Source organism: Ambystoma mexicanum, chromosome 4p (assembly GCF_040938575.1).
Source record: "Ambystoma mexicanum isolate Mex_15411 chromosome 4p, UKY_AmexF1_1, whole genome shotgun sequence".
Classification (NCBI taxonomy): domain Eukaryota; kingdom Metazoa; phylum Chordata; class Amphibia; order Caudata; family Ambystomatidae; genus Ambystoma; species Ambystoma mexicanum.
In genome coordinates, this window is record NC_090927.1 from 140,386,439 (window position 1) to 140,406,060 (window position 19,622).

At 51.4% G+C, this 19,622-nt stretch overlaps 1 protein-coding gene across 3 annotated transcripts in view; it reads right to left on the reverse strand.

Annotated features, from left to right (window-relative positions):
- SLC5A6 (solute carrier family 5 member 6) overlaps positions 1-19,622 on the reverse strand; it is a 1,144,170-nt gene that overhangs the window by 42,443 nt on the left and 1,082,105 nt on the right. For all 3 annotated transcript variants that reach the window (XM_069605582.1, XM_069605584.1, XM_069605583.1), the window contains exon 15: positions 16,268-16,389. In XM_069605582.1, coding sequence (XP_069461683.1) covers positions 16,268-16,389 — 122 coding nt within the window. The remainder of the gene's footprint in view (positions 1-16,267; positions 16,390-19,622) is intronic.

The window sequence follows — 19,622 nt, forward strand, 5'->3', positions numbered from 1 at the left end:
CTGGACTCTTTTAGAATGTCCATACACCTCTGTGGTAATTTGAGATGTCCAAACTCTATGACTTCAGGAGCCATGCTGCTAGGTTCATAGAGTTGGGTTCCTGATGCACTGTTTGACCTTGTTGCTGGGACAGAAGGTTGTACCAGGCTGGGAGTCTGATGGGCTCGCATACCGCCATCCTGCGTAGGTGTGGAAACCATGGTTGTCTCGCCCACATGGGAGCAACTAGGATGAGCGTCATCGATTCCTTGTTCATCTTGTACACCACTTTCCTGATGAGAGGAGTTGGTGGGAAAGCGTACGCAAACATCCCTGACCAGTTCATCCACAGGGCATTCCCCTGGGAGTCCGGTTGTGGGAACCTGGATGCAAATCCTGGGCATTGTTTGTTTTCGCTTGTGGCGAATAGGTCTATAGTGGGGAAACCCCACTGAGAGAAGAGATCTTCTACTACGTCCTTGTGAAGGACCCATTCGTGTTCTTCTGGGAGGGAGTCTCTGCTTAGAGCATCCGCTAGGGAATTGAGCTCCCCTGGAACATGTTGCGATGACAGGAAGATGTTCCGTCTGAGTGCCCATATCCATATTTTCTGGGCAAGCTTGGACAGATTTGGCGAACGAGTCCCTCCTTGCTTGTTCAGATAGAACATGGCTGTCGTGCTGTCCGTCCTGATCTGCACCGACAAGTTTAGTAGATGGGGCTCGAACGCCTGCAGCGCTCGGAATACTGCCAGAAGCTCTAGCAGATTGATGTGGTTCTTGGCTACTGAGTGAGACCAGAGACCCTGAGCTGTGTGGTGGAGATGGTGAGCTCCCCACCCCGTCAGGCCTGCATCTGTAGTCACCACTGCCTGTACTTCGGGATCGTAAAAGGGTTTCCCCTTTGCGAGATTCTCTCTTGTCCACCAGAGTAGGTTCTGTACGAGTGTTGGCGAAACGACCACTAGATCGTCCCACTGACCACTTGCCTGAGACCACTGTTTCGCCAACCATTCCTGCATGGGACGCATGCGCAGACGCGCGTGGGGGACCAGGTAAATGCATGACGCCATCATGCCCAGTAACCGCATAGCTTTGCGTACTGTTATCTGTTGACCTGACTGATAATGCGGAATTTGCAGAAGTATGTTCCGAATTCTTTCTTCCGAAGGGAAGGTTAATCCTTTCTGAGTATCTAGGATAGCTCCTAGAAACTGTTTTGAGGTGCTTGGCACCAGACTTGACTTTTTCTCGTTGATGGAGAAGCCTAATTCGTGGAGGAGGTCGATGGTCCTCTGAATGTTTGACCTGCAGATTCCTGGGGTTTCCCCCGTTATGAGCCAGTCGTCCAGATAAGGGTACACTGGGATTGCCTCCCTGCGTAGGTGTGCAGCTGCCACCGCCAGTACCTTGGTGAATACCCTTGGTGCTGAAGCTATCCCGAAGGGCAGTACCTTGAATTGGTAGTGGCGACTGTCCACCTTGAAGCGCAAGTATTTCCTGTGCGCCGGGAGCATGGAAATATGAAAATAGGCATCTTTCATATCCAAGGTTGCCATGTAATCCCCCTTTTTTAGGAGTGGGATTACCTCTTGTAGTGTGGTCATACGGAATTTTTGGGGCTTGACATACTTGTTGGCAGGCCGTAAATCCAAAACTGGGCGCATTGTTAAATCTTTCTTTGGCACAAGGAAGTAAGTTGAATAGATACCCTTGTTTACCTGGTGTCCCGGGACGAGTTCTATCGCGTCCTTTTCTAGCAGAATGGCGATCTCCTCGAGGAGGATCTTCTGATGTTGTAAAGAGTGGACTTTTTGTCTTGGAGGATGGTTTAGGGGACGTTGCAGTAGTTCTATGCAGTACCCATTGGATACTGTTGACAGCACCCATCTGTCGGATGTTATCCCTTCCCATGCCTGGGTGAAACTTGATATTCGTCCCCCTACTGGGGTTGCATGGGAAGGGACCCTGAACTGAGCGTCACTGCTTTGGTGGAGGCGTGCCTCCTCCTTTACTGGGGCTGCCTCTGCCTCTACCACGTCCTCTTTTACTACCCCTACCATACGCCTGGGTAGACTGTTGTGAGCTGGTGTTCCACTGTGTACCCTGGGTGTGGGAGTAGCTATTTCCTCTATTGGAATTTTGGCCGCGGGAGCGACGAAAATTGCCATTCCCTCTTTGGTTAGGTGGTTTGGTAGTTAACTGGCCAAGGGATTTGAGGGTGTCGAATTCTTCCTTAGCGTTTTTTAGAGCGTCCTCGACTGCCTTCCCAAACAGGAGATCACTTTCCACTGGTTTGTCTAAGAGCGCAGCTTGTGTTTCTGCTTTGAATCCCGACTGCCTCAACCAAGCATGCCTTTTGATGATAGTCCCCTCTGCTATAAGTCTACCCGCATTGTCAGCGGCGTCCAGAGTTGCTTTTACAGTGCAGCCTGACACGTTCCTTCCTTCCGCACAAATGCGAGCTAGCTGGCTTTTAAGGGGTTCGGGAGCAGAGTCTATTAGTGCTGCCACTTCTTCCCAGTGGTGACAGTTGTAGCTAGCCAACAGTGTGGTGGAATTCGCGATTCTGGCTTGGTAGGCTGCCGTGGAAGCTACTTTCCTGCCAAAACCATAAAGTTTTTTACTTTCTTTGTCGGGGGGAGCCTCAGAGGAAGATAATGGTGTACCAGCTCTTTTGCGGGTGTTGGTTACTACTAGAGAGTCTGGCTTAAGTTGACCTCTAATATATAGGGGGTCCGACTGGGCTGCTTTAAACAGCTTCTCCACTCTCGGATTTACAGGTCTTGTCAGGTTTGGGTTGACAAGGGATGGTGCTATTCTGCGTTGAACAGATTTTAGGATGGGAATGGTCTGGGCTACTGGCTTCCTTTCCCCTATTAGTTCTTCCGCAAAGTCCCTTTCTTCCTGGGCACCTTGTGTGTCTATGTGGAAGTGGTTAGCTGCCCGAAAGAGCAGTTCATTCAGGAGGGGCTGATTATCTATCGGGGAATCAGACACTGGGGCTTCCCTTTCGACTGGTGAGTCCATTCTGAAAATATCTGGGCTATTTTCTGGCTCATCCTCGTCTTCGTCTTCGCCGTAATAATCTGATCCTGCAGGATCTTCTGGCGTGTCAATTTCCTGACCTTCTATAAGGGAAGAGTTTCCTTGGTCTGTAGGGAAGAGGTAAGAATAGGGTTGGACCTCGATGGGGTCTAAAGGCCTAAATGGTGTCTCGACCCGGGGTCTTTTATTTGAGGGGATAGGGTCCCTTGACCCTGAGGGAGAATCTTCCTGAGGGTTTAAAGTTAGGAGTTGTTCAGGGTGTCTTTCGAAAAAATTCGCCAAGGAAGACATCCTTGACATTACTCTGTCAATGTCCTCGCATGACCAGAGTTTTGAGCTTGGGGTGACCTTGCTGGGACTTTCTATGGATTGGCCCTGAGAAGACTTGGTCAGTTCTTTTGTAGTGGAGGACTGCAAGGGTTGTTTCCTTTGCTGTTTACCCCCTTCCCCGTGGGTGGAAGTGTGTTTCCCCTTTCCCTTATCTTTCGACGCCTGGCGTCGAGGATCGGAGGTGGAATCCCTGTCTTTCGAACTAGCCTTCGAAACTGGGCCCTCTTTACTCCCAAGTGATGTACCCTTTTCCTGGGGTGCAGGCTGGGGGTGGAAGTCGTGTTCGTCTCCGGACGATTGATCTTCCGGGATATTAATGGTCGAGGCACTCTGTGCAAGTGTGGAGGCTTGCCTGACGTCGTGCGGCGACCTCGACCGGGACCGCCCAGAGGACGTCCTTTCGGACCGCTCCTTCTGTGCCTCTTTCCGAGGTTTCGACGACGTCGAATCTCGGGTGGATTTTTTGTGTTTAGCGTGTGTATGTGTAACGCTTTTGTCGCCGGGGGACTTCCCCATAGTCGCCGGGACGGACGACCTTCCGAGGCCGGGGATGTGCGTTCGGCTGTCTTTCGACGCCTTGGTGCCCTCGCCGTCCGAAAGTTCGGCGTCGCTGCCGTCGCTGAAGGTACCCTCCGCCTCCATAGCTGCTAGCTTGGCGTGGTGGGCCCAACGCTTGGTGGAGCGGTCCTTAAGAGTTTTGGCCTTAAACCTACTACAGGCCCTGCAACCCGTCTCGGGGTGGTCTCTGGGTAGGCAAAGGTTGCACGTAGCGTGCTTATCTACCCAAGGGTATTTCTTATTACACTTGGGGCAAAACTGAAAGGGCGTACCCTCCATACGCGCCTGTGGGCAGCGGGCAAGTGTGTGTAGGTAATAAGGTGTCGAGTGTGGAAGTGTACCACCCCCACTCTCCCTACTTGTAGGGCCGAGGCCAGCGGCCCAGGCCCGAGCCGAGGCGGAAGCCTCAAGGCCCAATCCGTCGGGTATTCGACGTTGATCTCCTCCCCGGTTCGGCGTCGAGATGTTGATCGACGAAAGGTTGGTCAAACGGGGCAAATTAGAATTAGTTTAGAGTGAAAATATGGCAAAGCCAGGGAACTCCGATGAAGTGCTTCCGACCAGAATGGCGGAAAAAAACAATCTGGGGATCCTAGACGCGTGAGGGATCATGGGTACAGGGGACGTCACACTAGGGATAGTATTACTAGCACGCCCTGTGTCGACGCCCATTTTTCGACTTCGAAAAACAAACTGTAATACTCCGCAGCTTCCACTAGATGTCGGCCTATGCACAGCATGTGATCTAAGCATATTCCACAAGCCTCAGAAATATATATATATTTGTTTTGCCCTTCCCGAGGGGCAGATGGGCACAAGTGTGTGACCATCTGCCTCCGGGGCGGGGGGGCAAAACGTACTCCCCCAGTCTTGGGGGTGGGAGGCTCTCAATATTTGCTGTGGCCTCTCCCCTCACCCCAAATGGATGGGCGCATCTTATGTACCCCTTCATAGGGGCAGAAATCTGCCGCCAGGGAGGGCTACATAAGGTGCCCCCCATCCACTTAGGGTGGGGGGGGGCACCCCCCTTTCAAACACAAACAATCCTGGTGGTCTAGTGCACCCCCACCCCCACTTAAAACAAGTTATATATATTTTTGTTTTGCCCTTCCCTAGGGGCAGATTGGCACATGTGTGTGGCCATCTGCCCCACAGGGGGAGGGGGGGTCAAAACGTACTGCCCCAGGCTTGGGAGGGGTGGCTCTACCAATATTTGCAGTGGCCTCTCCCACCCACCCCAAATGGATGGAGGGCATCTCATGTACTCCTTCGTAGGGGCAGAAATCTGCCCTCTGGGAGGGCTACATAAGATGCCCCAATCCACTTAGGGTTGGGGGGGGGGAAGAGGGCCACCCCCCTTGCAAAAATCCCTGGTGGCTAGTGGTCCCACCCCACCCAAAACTACGGGTGATGATCACCCATCTGCCCCCATGCTTTGGGGGCCAGGGGGAGAGGGCAGCTTACATAGTAAGCAGCCCTCCCCCCACTTCAAAAACAGATCCCTGCATGACACACCAAACACATTCTGGGGGGGGGGGGATAAATGACATTACATCCCCCCCCCACCTACAATTGTGGGGGGGGATTTGTCCCCCCCTGAATCCCCCCCACACCCCCCCATGTCCTATGCCCATGCGTGGGGGCCCGACATCACGGCCGGTTCAGTACTGCTTTGTCGCGGACAACCCACTCTGGGATCATTGGCGACGATTTCCTCTGGCTTTGCTGCGGCCTCTCTAGGTTTCCTGGGCCGAGGAACGGGATGGTTGACGGTACGACGAAAAAAGTTGCCACCGAATCCTTTGGAGGCACCATAGAAATTGCCTCCGGAGGTCCGAAAGGAAGACTGTCACTGTCGGAGCGTGCCCAAAGCACGAGCCGTCTCGGTATCTGCCTTGATGGCTTGCAGAGATTCGCCCACTGTGTTGCTGAACAAGTTGTCCCCGAAGGGCATGTCCAAAAACCTTGTCTGGACGTCCTAACGAAAGTTGGTGGCCTTCAGCCAACCACGCCGAGGGCAAGCGCTGTTGCCCATCTGGCAGAACCCAGTGTCAGCGATGTCCGTGGCAACCGTGATGGCATGGTTCGATGCCACCACGCCTTCTTGTAGGATCTCAAGGGCCTCCACCCTCTTGTCTGGGAGGAAGTCCAGAAGAGGGGCGATTTTGAACCAAAGCTCACTGTCGTAGCGGGCCACGATGGTGAGAGCGTTGGCCGCCTTAATGGTTGTTGCCGCCGACGAGATGACCCTTCGTGTCCCATGGCATCTAGCTTTTTCCCTCGCCGTCTTGTGGGGGAAGTGGAATTCGATGACGCCGAACCCGCAGACTTCTTCCTGGCTACCACCGAGTCCGGAGCCGGCTGCGATCTGAGACACTTCGGTGCAGAGTCTGCCAGCCTGTATTTCTTCTTGTACTGGTCTCTCTTCGCCAGGGCCGAGGACGGGTTCTTCAGGAGGGACAGCCCTTCGTCCCAAATGTCGTCCAACAGCGGTATCGAGAGCACAGTCTTCCTCTTGGCCTCTCGCCGTTGATAAAGGAACACCTCCTTTACCTCGGGGTTGAGCTGAAATATCTCAGATGTCCTAGAGATCATGGCAAGGAAGGATCCGATCTCGTCGGGGGGAGAAGCCCTGGGTACCGGCGACGGGAGATCTGTTCCGTCGCCGTATCCGGCTCCGTCTCGTCCCTCGGAGGAGAGGATGTCGAGGAAGGATGGTAGGGTGGAGGAGGATGGACTCGTCTTCTCTTAGCCGGCAGATCCCCTGAAGGTGCCGATCGCCCGTAGGAGGTGTGGGCAACCTTGTCCGTATCTCAGTGCACAGGGTGTGTAGAGCTTGTAGGATGTCTGCCGACACATCCGTCGGGGGTGGAGGCGGTTGCGACGGGAGCGTTGGCTGTGGCGTGGTGTCCTGCGGTTCCTCACCACACTGGCGTGCCTCGTCGGTTCCCACATCGCTCTCCACATCTGCCTCATCGGGGTCCTTCCCGTAGGACCTGGCCTCGACGCACTTCTTCCCAGCTGGACCACTGTGCCCCCCCCCCCTACTCAGCCAGGGGCAACGGTCACAGGGAGAAGATTGGCATCGTCATCACAGGAGTCTTCCCAATAGGCAGGAAGGATGATTCCCTCCATGCAGGCAGGGAAACTCTCGTCTTGGTGGATGTCTCCTGGTAACCCGCATCCGCGGACTTCCCTAGGGACGCCACCACTCCCTCAATAGACTTCTTCGCCTGGTGAACCTGCGCCTTCACGACCTTGGGTGCGTCTGAGGCCTTCACCGTGGGGGGAGGGTCAGCACCTCGCTCCCCCTTGGCCTTCTCCGTCAGAGTCGATCGGGCCTTCTCCAGAAGCTTACCCAGGTTCTCAGACTTCCTTTTCTTGCTGAGGCAGAGCATTGGATCGTGGTCAACGGCGTCGGCGATGCCTGCGGACTCACGGTGCTTTGCCTTCTGTTGGGCCCCCGTCGCCAGAGTGCCCTCAAAGGTCTTAGAAGACCGCTCAGATTTCCTCTTGGGAGAAGTATGTTGCCGGGGATCACCTCCCGCCGGGTTTTTCGTCTCCAGCCACTCGGCGAGCCGCTTGCGACGGTCCTTCATGGTGCGGGAGGACATGTCCTCGCAGAACGCACAGGCCTCCTCCACGTGCGATCGGTCCGGTTGTAGGCATCGAGTCTCCCTGATCTTCGGCCATGTCCACGCGGGGTAGGCCTCAAGAATCTTCCGGAATCCTCCAAGAAGCGGAACTCGACGAAAAATTGCCCTTGAGGGGCGTAGAAGCATCAGAAAACAGGTCGCCGTTAATCGGATGATGAATCGGTGGAGCTTGAGGCTCAATTGACTGAAAAAATAAGAGTAAACTCTTTGAAAAAACGCAATACACAGTAAAAAAATCAAGAGCTAAAGCACAAGGACTCCCACCACTCGAACGTGTGGTAAAAATCAGAAGATGGCTGCCAGAGGAGGGGTTTAGGTAGAGGGCAGTCATTGGCTGGGGGCAGTATGACCCAGAGACCAGCGATTGGTTGTTAGGAGGAAGTTCAGAAACGAAACTGAAACCGATTTCTTCTTTACCGAGGATTCCCAGCCTGACGACAGGGAATATTCATGAGCATGCAAATCCATGCCAGACCCCAAGCTGGAGAAAGGGAGGTTTGTAAGAAAGGGCATGCAACTCGCTGACCTGTCTGGCCCAGGTGATAGCCATTAGCAGCCACAAGGAACAAGAATGTAACGGCTCAAAAGGAGCCGCCATAAGGAAGGTGACAACAAAAGGCATAGGAGGAAACTTATTCACAAGGCCCTTCAGGAAGTGTGCCATAACTGGGATTGTGAAGAAAGTCCCTTGATCCGGACACCTTTTGAACACAGACAAAACCGCCAAGTATCCTTTGACTGCAGAGACCTGAAGAGACAAGTGACAGAAGGAACTCCATCACTGTAGTGGTGGGGCAAGAGATGGGGTCAATCTCGTGTTCCGTACACCACGCCTCAGATCTTATCCACTTGCACGCATCCAGAGATCTTATTGGCGGTCTGTGTGCAGCCAGCAGCACCTCAAGTACCTCCTCAGAGGTGTCCCGGTCATCATATCTCATCCTCTCGAGAGCCACACATGCAGGTTGAGGGATTGTGGGTTCGGGTGGAGGACATGACTTTCCGGTTTGTTTAGGAGATCTGGGCGGCAAAGCCGCCAGAGAGGTTGCCATATGGTCAAGTCCAGGAGGTCCGAGTACCATGTCTTCGTTGCCCAATGCAGGGCGATCAAGATTGCTCAAAACCTACTCAAGTGCCCAAGAACCCGTGGAGTGACAGGAATCGGAAGGAAGGTGTAGTGGAGAGGGACAATCGGATCCATGGGAAACGCATTCCCTAGCGTGTAGTTCGCTGGGAATTCTCTTGAGCAAAACGGTTTGCACTTCCTGTTGGACTCCGTTGCAAACAGATCCACCACTGGGGTACACCAGAGAGCGACCACCTCTTTCGGGGACATCCGGGCACACTTCCCACACGTGTTAGACGGTGCTCTGCCTGCTCAGAGCATCTGGCAAACTGTTCTCTGTCTCCGCCAGATGAACTACCACGACCAAGGTCTGGTTCTCCAGTAGCCAGAACCACAGCTGCATTGCCTCTCAGCAGAGGGGGAGGGAGCTCCACCCTGCTTGGTCAGGTAGTGCATGGCCACTGTACTGTCCGTCAAGATCAAGAAATGCGTTCCCTTCAAAGACATAGCAAATGCCTTTAGGGCTAACCTGATGGCTCGCAGTTCCAGCCTGTCGATGTGCTACCTGGCTTCTATTGCTGACCAAAGGTCGCTCACCTGCAAGTCCTCACAGTGAGCGCCCCAACCTTTCATGGACGCATCTGTGACCACTTGAACCTGAGGCCATGGAAGGCAGAAGGGTTCCCCAGCTAGAAAGTTGCTGCTGCTGGCCCGCCAAGAAAGGTCGCTGACCATGGATTTTGACACTCTAGGATATCCTTCAGGGTTCAGAGGTACTGGGACCACTGACCTTGCAGGAGTCACTAACGATTGCATTAGAAGCCTGGCCTATGACACTAGAAAAACAGAGGAGGCCATGAGTCCTAAAATACAGAGGAAGGAAGCCGCTGGTAAAGTGGTGTGGTTCTGGAAAGATCTACCATATGCGCAATGCTGACTACTCTCTCCTTGGGCAGAAAAGCCTTCCCTGTCCGAGTGTCCAGGACTGCAACGAGGTACTGGAACTTCTGAGCTGGTCATGTGTGGGACTTCACAGGCTGGGATTCTCCCTGAACTTGCAGGAGTAGTGAGCAGGTGTCTCAGAGATGGGACAAGACCTGCTCTGCCGACCTCCCCCGGATCAGCCAGTCGTCGAAGTATGGGAATAAATGGACACCGGATCTGCTGAGGTGAGCCATGACTACCGCCATGAGCTTGGTGAAGACCATTGGAGCTGAGCTCAACCGAAAGGCAAGCAACTAGAATTGGTAGTGCTTGCCTCCTATGAGAAAGCTCCAATGTTTCTGATGTATCGGCACATAAATGTAAGCGTACTGAAGATATATGGACACCAGCCAGTCCTGTAACTGGAGTGTGGAGAATCTCTCTCAGCGTCACCATCCTGATTATACATCTTTCCTCAGGAACCTGTTCAAGACCCTGAGGTCTTAGATGGGATGGAGACCTCCTCCCTTCTTGGGTACCAGGAAATAACAGGAATACCAGCCTGACCCTCTCCGCTTGGGCGGTACCTCTTTCAATGCACCCTTCAACAACAGTGCACGCAGTTCTTCCTGGAGCTCCTATTTTGGCTGGCAAGGAGGTGGTGGGGGTCTGTCTGGAGGTTTTGTTAAGAAAGGCAGACAATACCCCACCGCACAAGCTGCAGGGCACAGGCAGTAATTACTGCCAGTTGCGGCCAATGCTCAGCCAGCCATCTTCCAACCCGGGAGATGTGGGAGGTGAAATCGAAGTGGCTTCCAGGACAGAGCCGTCCCAGCTGCTGCTGCCGCCCTCTAGAGGACCCCCTAGCCCTTCCGGAGTGCGGAAAATGCCTCTGCCCCTACCTGGCTTGCGGGAGCTAAGCTGTCCTGACATAGGGAACATAGCGCCTGGAGCCTCTTCCCCCTTGAAGTGAAACTAAAGGCAGGTTTGGCCGGCTGTTGCGCAGCTAGGCCTATCGACTATGCGGCAAGCTTGGACTCCTTTTATTTCTCCAAGGGTTGATCTGCCTTCGGGCCAAAGAGATTCTCCCCATCAAAAGCCATGTCCAACAATTTACTCTGGACATTGGGGGAAAACCCAGAAGAGCGCAAATAGGCCTGCCTCCTAGGGACCATAGCGGAACCCATCACCCGGCCAACACAGTCCGCCACGTTCAGGCCCGTTTGCAAGAACTGCCTGGCCGCCACCTACCCGTCATCCACCAGTTGTAAGAAACTGTTCCGCAACTCCCCTTCAGGGACGTACAGAGCTGTATGCTCAACTCCTGTCCACAGTCCAAACAAATATTTTGCAAAGCCACAGGAGACATTAGTGGCTTTTAAAGCCATGCTCCCAGAGAACAGAACTTTCTTTGCTAGGTCATCCACTTTCTTCCCCTCCCTTTCAGTAGGCAAATTGGACGTGGAAGAAGCCTCCCTGGGGAGGCCGCGGCCGCCTAAACAAAGCCCTCTGGTGTGAGGAGAGAAAAAGAGGGTCTCCTCTCGCCGGCCTATATTTGCTTGTCAGGTTGGAATTAACTGGGGGAATGGAGCAGGGACGTTACCATAATGAGGCATCTGGGTTGAATGGCATATTTCTCTCTGGTGCGACCCTTGTTAAGAATGTCAGTGAGCCCTGGACTGGTACAGTTGGGATAATTAGATCCACTATGTCTGCTATCCTGTCCACGAGGGCCCTAAACTTCACATGAGAATGTGCATTAAATCGAGGTCTGGGGATGTGTCCAGCCCACTGGTGTTATGTAGTCCCTCTGCTGGCGCCATGTAGTCCCTCTGCCAATGCAATGAGGTCTGCCAGTTCGGCAAAATAGTCTGCCCCACTGCCCCCCGAATAAATGGGGTCGACATCGCCCTGGTCCCCGTCTGTGATGAAGATGTGCCCCATCGCCCAGAAGAAATCAGATCGAGATAACGGAATTAAAGACTAATCGCCGATGGAAGACGTCAAAGGCTTGTCGGTTGATTTTGATGGAATGGCTATCAGCGACAACAATGGTCTGGGCACCGGTGGGGCATTGAGAGCGATCAGGTCTGAAGCATGCAGGAAGGTCCCGGCGTCAGAGACCGTCCAGACTTGCTTGCAGCTGAGCCTGAAGGCTCCGCAGACGCTGATAGAGTCAGAATCGGTGCTGCCCTAGGGCCGGAATCACCGGGTGCCACTGGAGCTACCGGAGCCTGCTGTTTCGGGGGCTGTACCGCACCCACAGCTGCCTTCTCAAACATGGCCAACATCTGGGACTTAAAAGTCCTCCCATTCCTGCCTGGACATCGGCGCTGCCAATGACTTACCGCGTTCCAACGAGGACTCGGTCGCGTCAGTGACGCCCTTTTTTTTATGCGAGACCAATGATGAGAGGCGCTAAGAGTGGGATCTCTTCTTCGCCTTGCGCCTGGCCTAGGCTCCTTCTCAGGAGTGGGGCGCTCTGTTTTGGGCCTCCGAAGACCGAACATTCGACCGCGTGAGTGACTTGGAAGGCAGTCGGTCCAACGCAAGCTTGGCTGACCGCTCCCGAAGGTTCATTCTGCCGCAGGAGGCACACCCCTCGATGTCGTGACCTGTGCAGAGGACCACACGCAGATGTCATGCCGGTCGGTCACTGACATATTGGAGCCGCAATCAAAGCAGTGCTTGAAGCCCGAAATCCGAAGCAAGGACATGGCAGCTTGCAATGACATAATTTTTGTCAAAAACGACAGGTGAAATTCGAAGATTGTTAGCGTTCCTCAAGAGCAGTGTGCTGACTGTGCGGAAAAAAGAAACGGAGATACAGATCATAGAGACGCAGTATATATACTACGTTCAACGTCTTGTTGGGAGCCGACGATCGAGCACAGAGTAAAGGCAGATCAATGATCGTTGAAGTCAACTATGCCTCATGAAGCAGTGCGGCTTGACGTTGAACTTCTTGCTAGAGTCCTTTGCTCTGATTTCTCGCTTCAGCAGAGAGGATTAGCCAAGCGGCGAGGACTACAGTGACCGTTCTAACGCTATTGGCAGTGCCCCAACAGCTGCCCTAACTCCTTGCTTCATATGCCTGCCTGACTCCTGCTCTCTGCCGCGACCAACAACTGATGGTAATGAAATCAAGAACAGAGATGCGCCTGTCTCTAATAAAAGGCTGCTTCACCGCCCGTTACATTTTTGGGTCCTAAACAGAGCTGGTTCAGCGTAGCCAGACAAGCACCTCCTTCTGCTGGTTTGCTGGCTGCAACTTTTCCGGTTCTGGTATTCCCCCAGCCGGTTACTCTTTAAATTCCAGGTACGGTTGTCACAGCGCTTGCCGCCACATATGGAGCTTTCACTGAATGGTTATGGATGCAGAAATCCCTGCTACCCCAGGGTGGGGTCGACATAAACCCCTCTTGATGCCGAGGGACGAGCCCTCAACGTGTCTTTCAACCCTGACTCAGAAGTGCTGGCAAAAAGCGCAAAAAGGTGGCTGAAACTCCAACTAGAGCATCTTGCCATCTCTAAAATGTTGCACATCATTAAAGATCCTATAGGCAACATTAGAAATGATGTGGATGGTGTTTGTGTTTCCCCCCGCACTTCTACATCTAAAGTACTTAATTTTACTGAGATGGAAGCTACTAATGTAACACTACCATTATCAAGGAACAATATAATGCTGAGGGTTATAATGTCGAGGGTTATACTCCAGGGAAGGAACATCCCAAGACACCGCAAAATGATCTGAATGATGCTCAGATAGAGGGTACTTGTCCTCACTGAAGCATACGGGGGTTGCTGATCCTGGGAGCTCGTTGTCCTGGTGTCTGTTCAAGGAACATGCTGTTAGATATCGCAGCCTATATGAACATTGATGATTTCCACAGATGGATGCTGCTCACTTGTACCAAGGAGAATATTCTAGCAGGGTTTTCTCAGCAAAAGCCTAATCAAGTGGCACTTGACCGACCTGAAAAAATTACTCAAACCTCCCCTTCCCCACATGGGGTATAGCAATGCTGCCAAACAGAGATTTGTTTTTTATATCTTGTCCCCCCCCCGGCAGGAGGAGTCAACTATGCCCATTCCCATTTTGGCGGTAGTACCTCCAAGGGCTGCTACTGAACCATCCTTCTCTACCCCAGGTTCAACCTCCCTCAAACAGCCAGTCAGGCTGACTGTTAAAAAGTGCATTTTCGACCTTTGCACACAAGGAAGCAATTTATGCCCAACATTGAGAACAATGACACTAAATCTTTCGTATTGGACCAGAGACTTTACGTAACAAGGTTCTTGCTTGGCTACGCCAGCGAACTGGACCTGGAGTGGTTAGAACCCTGGACTTGAGGTTTACACGAAGGATTGACCTGAGTAACTGGTGTCCGTGCAATCTAGTGACTGTGTTTTAGTCGTATGCGGGTCTACCAATCTCCCTGAATATCTCAGGCGCTGTAAATATATTCCTTGGGGTGGGTCGTATTGCAAATTAATACTTTAAGCCCCCATCCTCTGGGCATTGCTCGTCCTTATAAGAGACTGGTTACACATTTCTAATTGAAGTAGTCGAATCGAATTAGTTGATTAACTGTTAGTTTTGTTCCCTTAGTCCTACTATAATCTCTCAGAGGTATTGCTCTTTGATCCGCGTTTCTCAGTTAGGACGGTGCCACTATGTTATTGTTAAGTATGTTTTTGGTATGCTCAGTTGTTTGTTGCTATTATGTTTGTCTTTGTCACATGTATGATTTATGTAATGCACCCTGATGCCTGCGGGCTACAGCGCTATATAAATATACAAATAAATAAAAATGTCAACGTTTTTCTGAGCAGCTGAAGCTGGAAGGAGATATCTATCTGATGAGGAATCTGTGGGAGAAAAGCAACCCATTGAATGGTCCTTTTGCAGATTCTTTTAAGAGACCATTCTGAAGTGGTCACGTGATTGAAATGACCTCGATATTGCTCTTGAGCCAAGAGGCTTCAGATGCATTTTAAGGGTGAGGCTTGGATAGAAGAACAGATGTGTTCTTGGGAAACAAGTGATATGCAACTGTGTGGCTCCCCACCATTACTTTATTATACTGCATGCAGACTTCTCACATTTCTACTGCAAACTCATTTAAAGTTCTATGCAGTGCTTTAGTTGGTGTCCGCATTATGCATATTAGAGCAATACATTTCCTCCATTAGGGGGTCCATGTGCTATTACCACACAATTCGGCGCTGGAGATTTCAATACAGCTATTATTTTATCACCCAATCCCCACCGACTCCTTTCCTAACCCCCACCACCAACATACCCTCTGCATTTTGCGGCAAAGATTACGCCACACGATACGGCAAATTATGCAGACTACAGCAGTGATTTAAATATCCCGCTTAAACACAAGTAATTACCACCATTTAATACACAGAGGACATATCTGAATGGAATACAGAAGATGCTGAACTTCGTTCGTGAGATACAGCAATGAAAAGAAGCCATAAAAATAAACGCAGAATGTTATTACCTCAGACACAAAATAATATTAACTTCATATTAGTTTAGCAACGTTGAGGATGACATTTTTTAACAAATCAATTTTTGAAATGTGATTATGTGACTATACCAATTGTATTCAAGTGTGCCATAACTAGCCTTGAATAAGACCTTCTGGTCGAAAGACATTCTGGCTAGACTCATTGCATAGCCTCAAAAATTCTTTATGCAGAACATCAGTGCTTGGATTGCGTTTTTTGATCCATTTCCTTAAAGTTGGCTTCTACACTAAAGCTTTCTAGGACCAGGTCTAAACTTTGTGGTGAAATGACATCAACATAGCCTGCAATTGAAGTCAATTAGACTATCAACTCAAGCTTGAATTTTGAATTAATAAACATAGCAATTAGCTTGGTTTATGATTTTATTTTTTTACTTGGGGCTTGATTTGCTTTTAATCCAAGTTTGGGTTTAACAATACACGTCACATAACATGGTACACGATTCATGGTGAAATAATTTCAATATAGCTTCCAATTTAAATTGCTTACAAGAAATGTATATTTGAAGTTTGATTCATGTGTATAACAATTTATGATAGTCAACAACGATACATAGTGCATTCATCCATGAACAAATTAAAAAATAAACATTTAAATCAAAATACATTAGTCGTTATCCATTAATACAAAGGGCAGCGCGATTGAGTATAGATAAACTTACTGTGTGGTGAGAATAGATGCCCGCTGAAGACCTCCGGATTACTTTAATATTCAAATCTCAAAATGTGGTACATTTGAGACTTCAAAAGGGTGTTATTCTGCTCCTTTATGAAACCTAGTATGGATAAAAGCTATGCAGATCATGCATAGCACTTCACTGGTCTACCCGTTACAGAAAAGCGAGAATGGGTTTCCCAAATGCCACCCAGCTTTCTAAAGTGGCAGCATCCTCTTCCGGCGGTGCTAGTTTCCTCCTCCTTTTTCTTTACCTAAAGTAGAGATAAAACCTTTGGGCTGTCTCACTGGCACGTTTGGACTAGAGTGCAAATTCTACAACCTCATTCATGTCATTAGTTCTTCAACTGCACCTCTCACTGCCTCATTCCTTGCTAGATCGATAGATAGAATATTCCCGACTGAAAAGCACACGGTATGGTCTCGCAGTCAAGAAGCTTTGCTGGTCCCTGACTCTCTAGACACAATAGGCGTTTGCTTACCTCTTTAGTATGCTTAACCCCAAAGTACAGCTTCTCCTTGTACTTATCAGGCAGGAAGAAAAGGAGTTTGGGTAGAACATGAAAAATGGTCCGAGGATTCACAACTTTACCTTTCATTGAGCCTGCAATGAAATCGAGAGTGTTTAGGTCATCATCTGTTCTTCATGTTCCCTCATGAGTCACTTCAAAACAAATATGCAAATGCGCCCAAAGAACAGCAAGTTTAACCACAAAATCAAGTAACAAAGGGATTCTTAGAAACTACACATTACAAGGAGAAAATAATTAACCATCCCAGTCACATTCTAACTTCATGAAGAGTATGGACATTATTCATACTAACAAAAACCTGGCTAGAATCGGCAAATTGTTCCAGAAATAAATCATTGAAGTCATTTACACAAGAATGAGTGGACCCTCTAGGCTACCTTGCAGATCATAAACAGCATGACACATATCAGAATAGGAAAGTACAATATGCACAATGTCAAATACAGTTATTCTAGAACGAGAAACGGTTCTTTCTCAGTTCAGTGGGTCAATTTAAAAAAACGGAACCACAGTCTGCAGTTGCGGGCTGGGAAATAGAGCATAGACCGGTTTCCCCCTTTCAAAAGACCAATTATCTCAAGCCATACTAAAGTGTTAGCCTAGACTATAGGGACAGCAGACCGCCCTTCTCATCTCCATGTACCAGAGTCAGAAGCCACAATGGGACTTAAAACATAAAAGGAACAAGTTACTTACCTGTAACTGTTGTTCTCCAGCATGGGTCTGGCATGGATTCACATGCTCATTCCCCGTCGTCAGGCTGGGAATCCTTGGTAAAGAAAAAACCAATATCAGTTTCGTTTCTGATCTGTCTTTCGTAGTAGTAACCAATCACTGATCTCTGCATCATACTGACCACAGCCAATGGCTGCCCTCTACCTAAGCCCCGCCTCTGGCAGCCATCTTCAGATTTGGAAGCACGTGAAGTGGTAGTATGACCAAGTGAAGAGCCGCAGAGGGGTAGGCGGGAGGGTTCGCATGTGAATCCATGCCAGACCCATGCTGGAGAACAACAGTTACAGGTAAGTAACTTGTTCCTTCTCCAGCATGGGGTCTGGCATGGATTCACATGCTCATGAGTAAAGAAAACATAGCAGTACACACATGCACAACCACGGGAGGTGGCAAAGGCTCAACATTAAGCATTACATCAAACTCAACATTAAGCATCTTACCTCCTCACCAGGCTCACCTTAGGCGAACAGGTTGCGCAGCACTGCTTGGCCGACCCTGGACTCCTCCCTGGAATCCCGATCGACGCAGTAGAATTTTGTGAAGGTGTGCGTCGACCTCCACGCAGCAGCCCTGCATATGTCCAGCAGGGGCACACCAGATAGGAACGCCGTGGTAGCTGCGATCGCTCTGGTGGAATGGGCTCTCGGACGGCCAGGCAGCAGTCGGTTTGCCAACCGATGACAGTACATGATACAGCCGGAGAGCCATCTGGAAATGGAAGCCTTCGAGAAAGCCTTCCCCTGATTGACAGGTCCAAAGTTCACAAAGAGTTGTGACGTCTTCCGAAAACACTTCGTGCGGTCCACGTAGAACTTCAGCGCTCTAGCCACATCCAGCGAGTGCAAAGTCCTCTCAGCCGGCGACGAAGGCGACGGGAAGAACACAGGCAACACCAAGGGTTCGTTGAGGTGGAAGTCCGACGGCACCTTGGACATGAAGGAGGGATGCGTCCTGAGCACCACCCTCGTGTCGTCAAAAGTCAAGTATGGAGGCTTGCAGGAAAGGGCCTTGATCTCTCCCACTCGTCGTGCGGAGGTTATGGCCACAAGAAACGCTGTTTTCCACGACAAACTTCAACGGGGCCGAGTGCAGAGGCTCGAACGGAGGTCCCATGAGCTTGGTCAGCACCACGTTGAGCTCCCACGCCGGGGCCGGAGCCTTCACCGGCGGGAACGATCTGAACAGTCCCCTTCATGAACTCTTTCACCAGACGATGAGACCACAAGGACGTCCGCCCCGTGGTTCTGGTGTATCGGGAGATCGCAGCAAGATGAATCTTGATGGACGCGTGTGCCTGTCCAGCTTTGGCTAGCGTCAAGAGGTACGGCAGCACTTGGGGAGCCGTAATCCTTAGAGGGTTAATCTTCTGTGCGTGGCACCAGACAGAGAACCTCTTCCATTTGTGTCCGTAGCATTTAAGAGTCGAGGACGCCCTGGCCTTTGCAAGAACCTCTCTGCAGTCGGCCGGTATGTCGTATCCTCCAAACTCTAGCGCTGCAGGAGCCAGGTCTGCAAGTTCAGCGACTTCGGGTCGTGGTGGAGGATGGCGCCTCCTTCCCTGGAGAGCAGATCCGCGTCCACTGGCAGCTTGATTGACGGGGACGCTGACAAGTCCAGAAGGTCCGGGAACCATATCTGCCTCGGCCACGCAGGTGCGACGAGGATCATCCTGCACCGTGACCTCTTCAGCTGGTTGATGAGCCGGATCAGCAGTGGCAATGGAGGGAACGCGTATAGAAACAGGCCCTCCCAGGGGAACGAGAAAGCATTGCCCATGCTCCTCAGCTGGGGAAACCTGCTGGCGAACCTCCGGCACTTGGAGTTCGTCGCCGTCGCGAACAGGTCGATCTGGGGTGTGCCCCACCGTCGGAAGAGGCGATCTACTAGATCCTGCCGTAGTTCCCACTCGTGGCACGAGCGCAGCTCCCTGCTGAGTGAGTCGGCGATGGAGTTTCTTATCCCTGCCAGATGAAACGGCACCAGAAACATCCTTTGGGCGACGGCCCAGTGCCACAGGTCCTGCGCCTCCTTGGACAGTGCTGGGGACCTGGTTCCGCCCTGTTTCCTGATGTAAAACATGGTGGTGGTGGTGTTGGTGAAGATCCTCACCACCTTGCCCTTGAGGGACGGAAGGAAGGACCTGAGGGCCCAAAACACTGCACGGAGCTCCAGGACGTTGATATGGAGGGACTTCTCCGTCGGGAGCCAAAGGCCTCTCGCGTGCAGATTTTCGGTGTGCGCTCCCCACCCTTCCAGGGAGGCATCCGTGGTCACTGTCTCCTGGTGGCCTGGGGTCTGGAAGTCCATGCCCGCCGTCAGATGCGCGCGGGTGCCCCACCACCGGATCGCTCGTCGGAAACTCTCGTCGAGTGTGATTCTCTCCTCGAAGCTGCCCGTCGTTTGGATCCAGCGCGCGTCCAGGAACTCCTGCAACGGGCGCATCCGGAGCCTGCACAGGGGAATGAGGTAGATGCAAGAAGGCATCATTCCGAGGAGGGACTTGATGGACCTCACCTTGGCCGCGTCGGCAACCAACATCCGCTGTACCTTGCCCAGGATGGCCCTGGTC